At 43.0% G+C, this 12,824-nt stretch overlaps 1 protein-coding gene and 2 non-coding genes across 3 annotated transcripts in view; all 3 read left to right on the top strand.

Moving 5' to 3' along the window:
• LOC136874869 (dehydrogenase/reductase SDR family member 11) overlaps positions 1–8,004 on the top strand; it is an 89,163-nt gene extending 81,159 nt beyond the window's left edge. The window contains exon 6 of the mRNA XM_067148560.2: positions 7,845–8,004. Within this exon, the coding sequence (XP_067004661.1) occupies positions 7,845–7,886 (42 nt within the window). The 3' untranslated portion in view covers positions 7,887–8,004. The remainder of the gene's footprint in view (positions 1–7,844) is intronic.
• A 1,161-nt stretch (positions 8,005–9,165) lies between these two features.
• TRNAA-AGC (transfer RNA alanine (anticodon AGC)) lies at positions 9,166–9,238 on the top strand. The gene has a single exon. It is a non-coding gene; the product is annotated as a tRNA-Ala (tRNA).
• A 1,669-nt stretch (positions 9,239–10,907) lies between these two features.
• Positions 10,908–10,979, top strand: TRNAD-GUC (transfer RNA aspartic acid (anticodon GUC)). The gene has a single exon. It is a non-coding gene; the product is annotated as a tRNA-Asp (tRNA).
• The last annotated feature ends 1,845 nt before the right edge of the window (positions 10,980–12,824 follow it).

Genomic DNA, 12,824 nt, shown 5'->3' with positions numbered 1-12,824 from the left:
TTATTTACAATCATATTTATATGATTACCCCAATGAAGATCTTTCCTTATATTATGAAATAGTTACTTACAATGATCCCCAAAATGAATCTTCACCCCCATCAACGCAGTAATAAAAACTGAGAGGACTTTTCCTATTTGTGACACTCACAACCTGACTTTTAACCCAGTTTGTCATCATACCTTTGCCTACTGTCCATCTCACAATATTGTCGAGGTCATTCCGCAGTTGCTAACAATCTTGTAACTTATTCATTACATTGTAGAGAATAACATCATCTGCGAAAAGCCGTATCTGATTCCATTTATTTACACATATCATTGATATATATATATATATATATATATATATATATATATATATATATATATATATATAAGAAAACATAAATGTCCAAAAATACTGCCTTGAGGAATTCCCCTCTTATTTATTACAGGGACAATAAAGCCTCACCTACTCTAATTCTCTAACAACTACTGTATTTTCTACAAACAGAGCCACCCATTCAGTCACCCTTTTGTCAAGTCCAATTGCACTCATTTTTGTCAGTAGTCTCCCATGATCTACCCTATCGAATGCCTTAGATAGGTCAATCACGATACAGTCCAACTGACCTCCTGAATCCAAGATATCTGCTATATCATGCTGGAATTCTTCAATACCACAACACGACTGTTGATGACAGCTTTCATAACCCGGGTAGTCCTCCATTTCTTTATTAGGGTCGGGAGCATTTCTTCAAAAGAACGGTGATGGGACGATTTTTCAACTGCTTTTGAAGTATTCAACTCATCAGATTCACATAGGTCAGAGTTATCTGAAGCAGATGATAGCTTGTGCAAGTCTTCAGAGGTATCTGAACTGGATGAAGAACAGCTGCGTCGTCTACGATGCTGTCGGCGGGCATCCCTCTGAATACCGGACGGACCTCCTACTGGATGAAGATGGTTGTCATCACATTGTTCAGGTGAAGTGGTGCCTGATGCACCATTATCAATTGTGCCTGGTTGTGGCTCCTCAGTAGCTGTACTTGGTGCAAAAGCCTCTTCGGGGATTACTAGGGGATTGAAGGGAAATATACCTGTGGCCTTGAACCCATTTTTCATGTTAACGTGCGTCATAGACTTTTCCGAAGTGTTGGATTAAAAACATCAGCGAAGTTTAGTCGTGAAGTATGTTGTTCCTCCTTATGTGTGTCAAAATACATGAGTGCATGTTGACTCCAAAAAATCTCAAAACGTCGGAAACAACATTTATTCTAAAGGCTGTAACTTATGCGTTGTGTTTGATGGCAGACAATACAGCACAATGTCATTCTCTTCAGCAACCTCACAAATCTTGTAATCTAAGTGGAACTTTGCCCCATCAAAAATAATAAGACACTTTCCGTTTGGCTTGTATCTCGAGAAATTCAACTAATTTTTCCATGGTCATGCAACCTTTTGGTGTCATTTTTGTAATGGAACCTGTAGGCAATCTTATTTCCCAAGCTGGATTTTTTCTTACTCCAGAGAACAGGATCACAGGGGGCATGACGGATCCTATAGCATTTCCACAGACTACAACTGTAACACTCTCGCCGTGTTCCTTCGCGATAATATGGACGGGCTTGGATCGCTTTTTAGCGAACACCTGTGGATCCTTGTGCAGTTTTAACTTACAGCCTTTCTCATTCATGTTGAAGATCTTTTCAGGAAAAGTTAGTAAATTATTTTCCGTTATAATTTTTAATTTTTGAAAATAGTCCCCAACAATAAATTTGTTAAGTTTTTGAGTTTGGGCAGGGTTTAATCTTTGAGGTTTTCGTTTTAATACTTCCATTTTCCTTGCCATAAAACCTTTGAAGCAATAACGCCCAGCAGCTCCTCCAGAGAACCGGTTAGGAATTCCATTTTCATGACAATATATAAAATCTTTCAACTTGAGCATTTTCGATGTTAGTGGATATCCAATTTATGACAAACGAAATATTCTACTGCACAGTTCCCTCACTTATTTAGTAGTAACAATTTAGATTTTACAACCTTGTTATTTGCAAGATAACGACGAAGAGTTCGCCGGGGTACGGCATACCGTTTACTCGCAGCGTTGACCGACAACCTCCCCTCTTTAGTATCACCTACTGCCTTGGTGAGTGCATACTGTGTCCATGTACCACGACTCTTCTTTTAAGGATCAAAGGGATTCATTTCTGATAAGCAGAAACAATACACATATATTTTAGAATGTTTGCCCAATGACGCAGCTAATATGGCCAAGACTATGGCCAAGACTGGCCATATTAACAACAAGGTTGATTTTTAAAACAGTCCTAAATATTTAACGACCGGTTAAAGAAAATTTTCGATAACTGTCCGTGAATTAGCGTAGAAAACTGTACAGCAGTCAAACAGGCTGTGAGAACAAGTGTGTACTTTCTTTCTTTCTTAATCTGCTTACCCTTCAGGGTTGGATTTTCCCTCGGACTCAGCGAGGGATCCCACATCTACTGCCTCAAGGGCAGTGTCCTGGAGCGTGAGACATTGGGTCGGGGGATACAACTGGGGAGGATGACCAGTCACTCGCCCAGGCGGCCTCACCTGCTATGATGAACAGGGGCCTTGGTGGGGGATGGGATGATTGGAAGGGACAGACAGGGAAGAGGGAAGGAAGCGTCGGCCGTGGCCTTAAGGTAGGTACCATCCCGGCATTTGCCGGGAGGAGAAGTGGGAAAGCACGGAAAACCACTTCCAGGATGGCTGAGGTGGGAATCGAACCCACCTCTACTCAGTTGACCTTCCGAAGCTGAGTAGACCCCGTTCCAGCCCTCTTACCACTTTTCAAATTTCGTGGCAGAGCCGGGAATCGAACCCGGACCTCTCGGGGTGGCTGCTAATCACACTAACCACTACACCACAGAGGCGGAGTGAAATAAGAAGTGCGTTCTCCATACGGCATCCACTACAGAAAATGGCAGCTTCACCCTACTCCGTGCGTTCTCCACCACCAGCGATTACCCAGAACCCTTAAGAGACACGTCTGGGAGACCATGCTAGTGCCATCTTTCCTTTACCTTACCAACTACGCCCTATGCTACCTGTTGGCCTTATAACAAACCGTGGCTATATTCCCATAAACCATAAATTGAAGAATCAAAATGGGGAGTATACCGCACCTACTTGCAATTAATTGTAATATGAACTAATAATACCACTGAAGTCCGCTCTGCCACGAAATTTGAAAAGTGGAACGAGGCCCGCTCAGCCTCGGGAGGTCAAATGATTAGAGGTGGTTCGATTCTCACCCCAGCCATCTTTGAAATGTTTTCCCGTGGTTTCCCAATTATTCTCCAGGCACATGCCGGAATGGTACCTAACTTAAGGCAATGGCGGCTTCCTTCCGTTTTCCTTACCTACGCCTTCAAATTTTCCCATCCCCCACAATGCCCATGTTCAGCATAGCAGGGGCCTATTCCACAAAAGTATGGTCTTGTACATTACAAATTACTAGTGTGGGTTCTTGTAATGTATGGAGTTGTACATTTCTGTTCCACAAAAGATTGAAAGTCTCTTGTATATTACCAGCGAATTGTTACAAGTGACGACATATCAATGAACATACTACGTCATAACATGAATCAGGTGTTTATCTTCGTATTCCGTTCTTTGAATTAGGTTATGTTTGTCTCATTTATCGTAATATCGTATTTTAAAGTAAGTTATGCGGCAAACATTCAAAGAACTCTAATATTTCGGTGAATTTCGTAATGCTACAATGTTATTTTGCAGTTTATTTCTTTGATGATAGGAAATTACTCCGTTATTATCACCCACTCTGTTCTTCCGCGATTCTCGCATGCTCGCATATGTTCCGCGATAGTCTGTCATATTAGGCAGCAGATGCCGCCAGTAACGATATGCGGCGCCAAACTTAATTGTTACGAAATTGCAAACTCTGCAGGAATTGTGAAAATGGTGTCAAGAGAAACGAGTTATTCCTTTTGAGGGAAATAGAAAGAAGAAAAGATATTCTTTTTGGCGCATTCAGCGAGAGTCTGAAAAAACAAGACAAAGTAAATGGCTGGATGGAAATATTTGACTTGGGAAAAGCTCATGGAGCTTTTGAGGGGAAAAGTTGGATGTACGTAAGAGATATATTCTGGCCTAATTTCAAGAAGGTGACACTAGTAAGTACGTTTTTATTTAAATTCTTCAATTAGGTTTATTTTAATTTAGTTTAATCATAATTTTAATTAGGGTAATTAGGTATATTAACATATACTAGGCTACATAACAGTTTTTTTGTAGGCAAAGATTGATAATCAAAGGCAGACTGGCAAGGGTGGTAGAAAACATGCCAAATTGACTGATATTGACAATAAAGTTTTGGACATTCTTGGAAAAAATTCACCGTCCGTTGACAGCCTCAGTGTCCCAGAATCTTATGATGAATCACCCTCAACAGCTGTTGTAGATATCTCCACCCCAACATTTTCCTGCAGTGAACAGAGGCAACCAAGGAAAACAGTTAGTAAGAGTCATGAAGAAAGCATGGCAGAAAAGAAAAGGAGGAAGATTGATTTGCTAATAGATTTCTTCACCCTAAAAAACAGAAAATTAGCCCTTGAAGTACTAGCAATGCAAAAGCAATTTTGCGTTCAGCCATTTGACACTGTGAAAGAATATTATCACGAATTATCTGTGGACAGTGTTGTAGTTTAAGAAGAAGGTTGTGAAGTAGTGATTCATTAAAATAGCAATACTAAGTGTGTATGTTGGGTATTCAGCCCGAAGGCTGGTTTGATCCTCTGCAGCTCCGCCAACAGCTGTCATAAATAGCCTAGGCGTCACTGAAGAGGCGTACTAGGGAAATGAGGAGTGAGGTAGTTTCCCGTTGCTTTCCTCACCGAGCCAGCCGTTGCTATTACATATCAGTCTGTCAAGCTCACTGAAATGCATGCACCAACCGACCCTATGAGCGATATTTTCACACCATTCATAACAGGGACTGGCTGCATAAGGAATGGTATTACTAGCATCACTCATACCTCAGTCACTTTCATATTGTCAAAGCCAAGGATGAGACTGAGACAGGTCAATGAAAGTAACAAATTTGATATAGCCCATACCAGAAGACATAGTGCACTGTAAACACTACATCTCGCCAGCAAAGGCATCAATACTAAATAATAGGTTAAAAGTTAGGTCGTACTTAGATTAGTTTTTGCATTTCTTTAACAATATCGTAATATAACTTGAAGTGTATTGTTTCAATATAATATTTAATAGTTTTTAATAAATTGGATATACAGATGAATTATCACTCACTTTCACTGAAAAGTGTTAATTAGCTGATCTCTTCTGTACGCTACAGCCGGTTCGGCAAGTTCTTCACCTTCATCTTCTGGCTTAGGTAAGTCATCCACAATGTTGTTTTCCTGCAGGTCTATTGCATTGATTTGTAACTCTCCATGAGAAATGTTACATAATGTTACGCAGCATTTGAAAATGTTAGCTGCAAAAACGGGATGTACTCGTAAATGGTTAAGACAGGGAAATTTCTCTTTGAGAATACCAACAGCATTTTCAATTAATCTTCTTGTACTCTTATGAGCCCTGTTAAACCTCTGCACTCTGAGTTCATCTAAATCGACCAGTTTAGGTGTAATAAGCCAATCCTTCAAAGGATATGCAGCATCGCTAAGCAATACTGACTGCGGAAAGGGTCGCCAAACTTGCTCCATCATTCAAAAGATATTGCTGTTTCGAAGGACACGAGCATCATCGATGCTACCTGGCCAATTTGCGCTGGCATAATAGAACTTCATATCTGGCCCACATACAAGCATACAGTTAATAGAATGCTTTCCATACCGATCACCATACTGTTCTTCATGAACATGGGGTGCATCAATGTTCACCAAAGTTCCATCTACACAGCCCACAACTTGAGGCATTTGGTCTTGCACTATTTGCTCAGTATTTTCAGGCCAACGAACAATTTGAGGAAATTTTATATCATTTATTGCTGCTACCACAGAATGTATTGATCTACAGACTGAAGATTTTTGCCACCCCATGCATATCTGCAATACCATGGTACTGACCACCATTTCCTAGCCAATGTAGTGTTGTTAGTAACTGTTGTTTAGCAGAGAGAGATTTATTTCTGTTTGTACGATGTTCTAACCTATGCCCAAAATCCATCAAACGTTCTTCCGCTTGTATTGTGCTTAACCTAAAACGCTCATTGTATTAAAATACAGTCTTAAACTGGAAATTTATTCTTTCTCTATACAGACGGCAGTTTTCATTTTCATCACCATCACTATCACTACTGCTAGACCACATATTTATCAAATTGTATCTGAAATAAGTATATTTAAATAGCACTAGTAGGTTTATATATTATTGTCCTTTCACTGGTAGAGAATACTTCCCAATTCACTAGTAAGTCACAAGTACTAGTACTTTTATGGAACACACCTATAAAAATTCACTGGTAATTTGTAAGTATGGAGTAGTAAAATACAACTGTAGAAAATTCTTTTGTGGAACAGAGACTCTGGTATTTGTACAAGTTACTAGATAATTTACTTGTAATGTACAAGACCATACTTTTGTGGAATAGGCCCCAGGTGAGGATGCCTGGGCGAGGTACTGGTCCTCTCCCCAGTTGTATCCTCTACCAAAGGACACTACCCTTGAGGCGTATAGGTGGGCCCCCTCGCTGAGTCTGAGGGAAAGACCAACTCTGGACGTTAAACGGATTAAGAAAAATAAAATAAATAAAGAACGTTTTGAAATACTAGTTTCGTTGGCCTGGTATAGATAACCCCCACTACTTTGCGTTTTAATTGGTTAACTTACTTATATGGCAACAATAAAATATGATTGGACTAGTATTTGGAAGCAAGCGACCTTGGCCTGTGTGGCCGTGTGTGAAGATGGGAAACCGCAGAAAACTATTCTCAGTGCCGCCGGCAGTGGCGTTCGAACCTACCCTCTCCTGAATGCAAAGTTATAAAGTTCCGTGACCCAAACGGCGCAGCTAACTAACTCGGTGTCTTTAAGGTCCATGTCCAGACAGCAATTTACGTACATATAACAATGTAAGCAGCCTCCTTGCACGCAGCTTAGATCACCCCGAGGTGACATAACTGCATCAGTACAGCATAGACTGGTATATATATATATATATATAATGTTATCATACCAATCTACAGTCCGCCTCCGTAGCGTAACGGTAAGTGTTATTAGCTGCCGTCCTCGGGGGCCCGGGTTCGATTCCCGGTACTGCCAGAAATTTAAGAATGGCAGGCGGGCTGGTGTGTGGTTGAAATGGTACATGCAGCTCACCTCCAATGGGGGTGTGCCTGAAAAGAGCTGCACCACCTCGGGATGAGGACACGAGTTTACTTTATACCAATCTACAGACTAGCGGCCCCACAGTCTAGCGGTATGTAGCTTGTCTCTAACCCTGAGGCCCCACGTTCGATTTCCGGCCAGGTCAGGGACTTTTACCTGGATTTGAGGGCTCCTCTGACACCCACTCAGCCTACATGAAAACAACTAAGGAGCTGTGTAATGGTGAAATGGTGGCCCCGATCTAGAAAACCGAGAATAATGGCCGTGAGAATTTGTCGCGATAACCAACTTAAACCTCGTCATCTGCAGGCCTCCGGACTGAGCAGTGGTCACGTGATAAGCAAAGGTACACCAGGGCTGTAATGCCAAGATGGTTGGAATCTGTAGATTACAAGTCGATGGAACAATTAAACAGTGTTTACAATAGCTATTACGATATATTTTCAAAAAATGATAAAAAAAGGTGAAGTCACCTGATCCTCTGACCGCTTGTTTCAGATTCAAGATATGATCATCCGGGCTACAGGAACCACCTACTAATAACGTCGTACGAGGCACCAGATTCTATCAGGTTCTCTCTCACGGATGTCTGAGTGAAAACAAGGTTGGAGATACATGTAGAGAAATTTAACTGTAAATAGAATAAAATAAAAATGAAATAAAATACTGATTTTTATTTACCCCCACCAAATAAGAGTTTCTGAGAAAACATTTCCAATTTCGAAAATTCATAAAATTATAATTTCAAAATTAGAAATTTAGAAATTGGTTTAGATTAGAGATATCTCTGACAATGAAAATTACACTGTGTTATTTTCATTCTGGATTGTAGTATTTGCTTTTTAAATTAACGGTACTTGGGTGTTTATAAGGTAGTCAATAATATTGGAAGATCGATATAATTCAGTTCGGTTCCTTGGCTGAATGGTCAGCGTAGTAGCCTTCGGGAGGTAGGATCCCGGTTTCGATTCCCGGCAAAGCAGGTTTATTTTTAGCCACGTTTGGTTAATTCCTCTAGCTTGGGAGCTGGGTGTTTGTGGTAGTGTTCAATTACATACCTAACAAATAACTCTGCCAATTTCCACAGAAACGAGCAGAAGTGAATACATCCCTCTACATAGATTTGGCCGTAAAACTTGGCTTCATTCAAATTAGTGCTGACCACGAATAATTAGGGAGAAGGCCAAGAAAGAAGAAGAGGAAGAAGAAATTGATAAACTTTAGAATATTGAAGGCAATCATTACTTCCGGTACATTGGTACCAAAAATAATATTACCGGTAATGGTGTGACGGTAGCATTTTGGACGTCTGCTGTTTGGATGCTTTTAAGAAATTACTAGAAATTTGTATCATTTAATGTTGCATGTTTTCATTTAAAATGTTTAGAACATCAGCCTGCTAGTACATTAACAAGCACCTGGCTGGACGAGCCGATACAGCGCTCCTGACTGAGGTAAGTTGCAACTCTTCCGCCATGTTTTCTAAGACGTGCTCTTTAGCTGTTACCAAGGTCCTACAGCTAGACTGACCTTGGTTGTTAGCTGTTATCAACAAGTAATCCGGCTGCTTGATTAAACGTTCCACTGTTTTAAGTATAGCAAATAACATAAAGCATATAGATAGTGTATGTTACTATAGCCTCTACTGTTCTACGCGGTTCAGCTAATCTGAAAACAATTCATTGGGAAACCTGTGTCAACGCTATCTAGCCGCTAACTCTTGAAATGGGAGATTATTTTTAGCATTCACGCTGAGTCACGGACGACTCTGCACATTCTTTGTTTCATAAGCTTCTGTCTACAGGCAAAGCAATGTTGTGGGGGCGTAGCTCAGATGGTAGAGCGCTCGCTTAGCATGCGAGAGGTACCGGGATCGATACCCGGCGCCTCCATATTTTTTGAACACATAGTTTGTAACATCACGGTGTGTTTGAATCCCACTGATGTTCAGATTCTACGCGGAAATGCAGTTCTCACCGATTATTTCCGAATGTCCGACTTGTTGGCTGAATGGTCAGTGTACTGGCCTTCGGTTCGGGGGCTGGGTGTTTTGTGTTGTCCCCAACATCCCTGGACTCACACACCACACATAACACTATCCTCCACCACAATAACACGCAGTTCCCTACTCATGGCAGATGCCACCCACCCTAATCGGAGGGTCTGCCTTACAAGGGCTGCACTCGGCTAGAAATAGTCACACGAAAAAACCCTTCATACTTTAATAAAAAACCCGAATGAATACCGAGGTCGTCCGCCTCCGTGGTGTAGTGGTTAGTGTGATTAGCAGCCACCCCCGGAGGCCCGGGTTCGAATACCGGCTCTGCCACGAAATTTGAAAAGTGGTACGATGGCTGGAACGGGGTCCACTCAGCCTCAGGAGGTCAACTAAATAGAGGTGGGTTCGATTCCCACCTCAGCCATCCTGGAAGTGGTTTTCCGTGGTTTCTTATTTCTCCTCCAGGCGCCGTGGGGCTTCCTTCCTTCTTCCTTGTCTGTCCCTTCCAAACTTCCCATCCCCCCGTAAGGCCCCCTATTCAGTATAGCAGATGAGGCCACCTGAGCGAAGTACTGGTCATCCTCCCCAGTTGTATCCCCCGACTCAGAGTCTGAGGCTCCAGGACACTGCCCTTGAGACGGTAGAGTTGGGATCCTTTGCTGAGTCCGAGGTCTGTACTTCATAACGAAGACAACTGGGAAACAAGTGCACTCGTCTACATGCCATTGGAGCTTTCAAAAACGGTCGTAAAAGGGTCGGATCATTCTAGAACTGGTACAAATATATTTCGGTGTGTGTTATCGTACAGGTTGTCTGGAGCGTGAGACAACTGGGGAGAATGACCAGTACCTCGCCCAGACGGCCTCAGCTGGCTTTGCCGAACAGGGGCCTTATGAGGAGATGGGAAGGTTGGAAGGTTTGCTAGTTGCTTTACGTCGCACCGACACAGATAGGTCTTATGGCAACGATGGGAAAGGGAAGGGCTAGGAGTGGGAAGGAAGTGGCCGTGGCCTTAATTAAGGTACAGCCCGTCATTTGCCTGGTGTGAAAATGGGAAACCACGGAAAACCATTTTCAGGGCTGCCGACAGTGGGGTTCGATCCTACTATCTCCCGAATACTGGATACTGGCCGCACTTAAGTGACTGCAGCTATCGAGCTCGGTAGGTTGGAAGGGATAGACAAGAAGGAGGGAAGGAAGCGGCCGTGGCCTTGAGTTAGGAGAAGTGGGAAACTACGGAAAACCACTTCCGGGATGGCTGAGGTGGGAATCGAACCCACCTCTACTCATTTGACCTCCCGATGTTGTGTAGACCCCGTACCACTTCTAAAATTTCATGACAGAGCCGGGAATCAAACCCGGGCCTCCGGGGGTGGCAGCTAATCACACTAACACACTACACCACAGAGGCGGACGGTTTTCAAATCTCCTGTATTTATTGATCCATTTAGTTCTGCTCTCGTCTGTACCAGTCCCTCAACACATACCTCACGAGCCAGCACTGAAACTGCTCACGTTGATATAGTATTTATATCATATACGACTAGATCACGTTGCGCAGGTCCTCGGTAGTATAGTGGTTAGTATCCCCGCCTGTCACGCGGGAGACCAGGGTTCGATTCCCCGCCGGGGAGGACTTTTTTATTTCCTAAAACCGGTTTTGGTAACCCACATTGTTTTAATACTTTCGTATATTAACCCAAGTCATCGGCTATAACTGGAATCATAAAATAGTTCCATGATTTAGGCCTAGAGGTATTCACTTCCTTCCCATTGTTGGTGTTGGCTCAGCATTTTCCGAATATTCTCTGACCGAACTAACATGTGTTATCTGTACTACCCAAAATTAGTGGCTAAGGGGCTCCATGTTCGATTCCAATCCGGGTCGGGGATTTTAACATTAATGGGTTAATTTCGATGGGTCGGGGTTTGGGGGTGGGGCTGGGTGTATGTGCCGTATTCAGCACTAAAATGTATCACAGTTAGGGCCCCATGCTACCACACGCGCAAGTCTCTACGGAAGGCACATGCCATCAACAAGCTAATATGCCAACCTCGTTCGCCTCTGTGGTGTAGTGGTTAGTGATTAGCTGCCATCCCCAAAGGCCCGGATTCGATTCCTGGCTCTGCCATGAAATTTGAAAAGTAGAGATGGATTCGATTCACACCTCAGCCAGCCTGGAAGTGGTTTTCCATGGTTTCCCAATTCTCCTCCAGTCAAATGCCGGGATGCTACCTAACGGAATGACACGGTCGCTTCCTTCCCATCCTTGTCTAACCCTTCCAATCTTCCCACCCCCCGCAAAGGCCCTGTTCAGCATAGCTGGTGAGACCGCCTGGGCGACGTACTAGTCATCCTCCCTAGTTGTATCGACGACTCAGAGTCTGAAGCTTCAGGACACTGCCCTTGAGACTGCCCTTGCTGAGTCCGAGGGAAAAACCGACCCTGGAGGGTAAACAGATAAAGGAGGAGAAGAATAATATGCCAACCTCGCTTTCTGCGTAAAATTGAAAGATAGAGCAGATCGAACCCACTACTTGAACTCAGAAATAATCGGCAAGAACATTATTAGATATTTATTATGAACCATTCTGTACATTACTTAATTTGTGATATTTAACGCAATGGAAATATTGTGCAATAGGACGCCAGGTATAAGGGCGCGAAGCAGTATAGAACGCGGGAACTTGGAGGTGGTTCCCTAGGAAGGGTGTGACCATGTATGAGTGGAACAGAAGATGTGTTGGAGAAGGAAATAGAGATTAAAAATTTGTTCTGGGAAGCACCATGCCACCTTAACAGCATTTAATGCGGGAAGGAACAGGTTCACCACGTCACGGGAATCGAGTGATATCTCCCCTATTTGAGGGTTTTTCAGGATAATAAAATGAAAATTATCCCCACAATTTTAAAAACATAATGGTATGTCTAACGCCATTAATACGTGACAAAACCGATAACTCTGCATTAATACAGCCACCTTGGGAAACAGTCCAGAGGCTGCATACCAATCTCAAGTATGTTTGCCGGGAGTTCACCCGGCGTGGCTTCGCTTTTTGCTCCCTATAAGAGATGAGAGATTTGGAGGGAGGCATCGCATTCGACTGTAAGATTGCTGCCAGTGCGCGTCGAGCGTCTGTCTTTGTGATTTTTTTTTTGCTAGTTGCTTTACGTCGCACCGACACAGATAGGTCTTATGGCGACGATGGGACAGGGAAGGGCTAGGAGTGGGAAGGAAGCGGCCGTGGCCTTAATTAAGGTACAGCCCCAGCATTTGCCTAGTGTGAAAATGGGAAACCACGGAAAACCATTTTCAGGGCTGCCGACAGTGGGGTTCGAACCTACTACCTCCCGAATACTGGATACTGGCCGCATTTAAGCGACTGCAGCTATCGAGCTCGGTCTTTGTGATTGTGAAATACCCCCTAACAATGATGATGAATGACGTTCGTAAGAGAACGTCATAGGGAAGTGTTCA

The sequence above is a fragment of the Anabrus simplex genome, chromosome 5, assembly GCF_040414725.1.
Source record: "Anabrus simplex isolate iqAnaSimp1 chromosome 5, ASM4041472v1, whole genome shotgun sequence".
In the NCBI taxonomy this organism is placed as follows: Eukaryota; Metazoa; Arthropoda; class Insecta; order Orthoptera; family Tettigoniidae; genus Anabrus; species Anabrus simplex.
The sequence above is the reverse complement of the archived record's forward strand: the minus strand, read 5'-3'. Positions and strand labels throughout refer to the sequence as shown.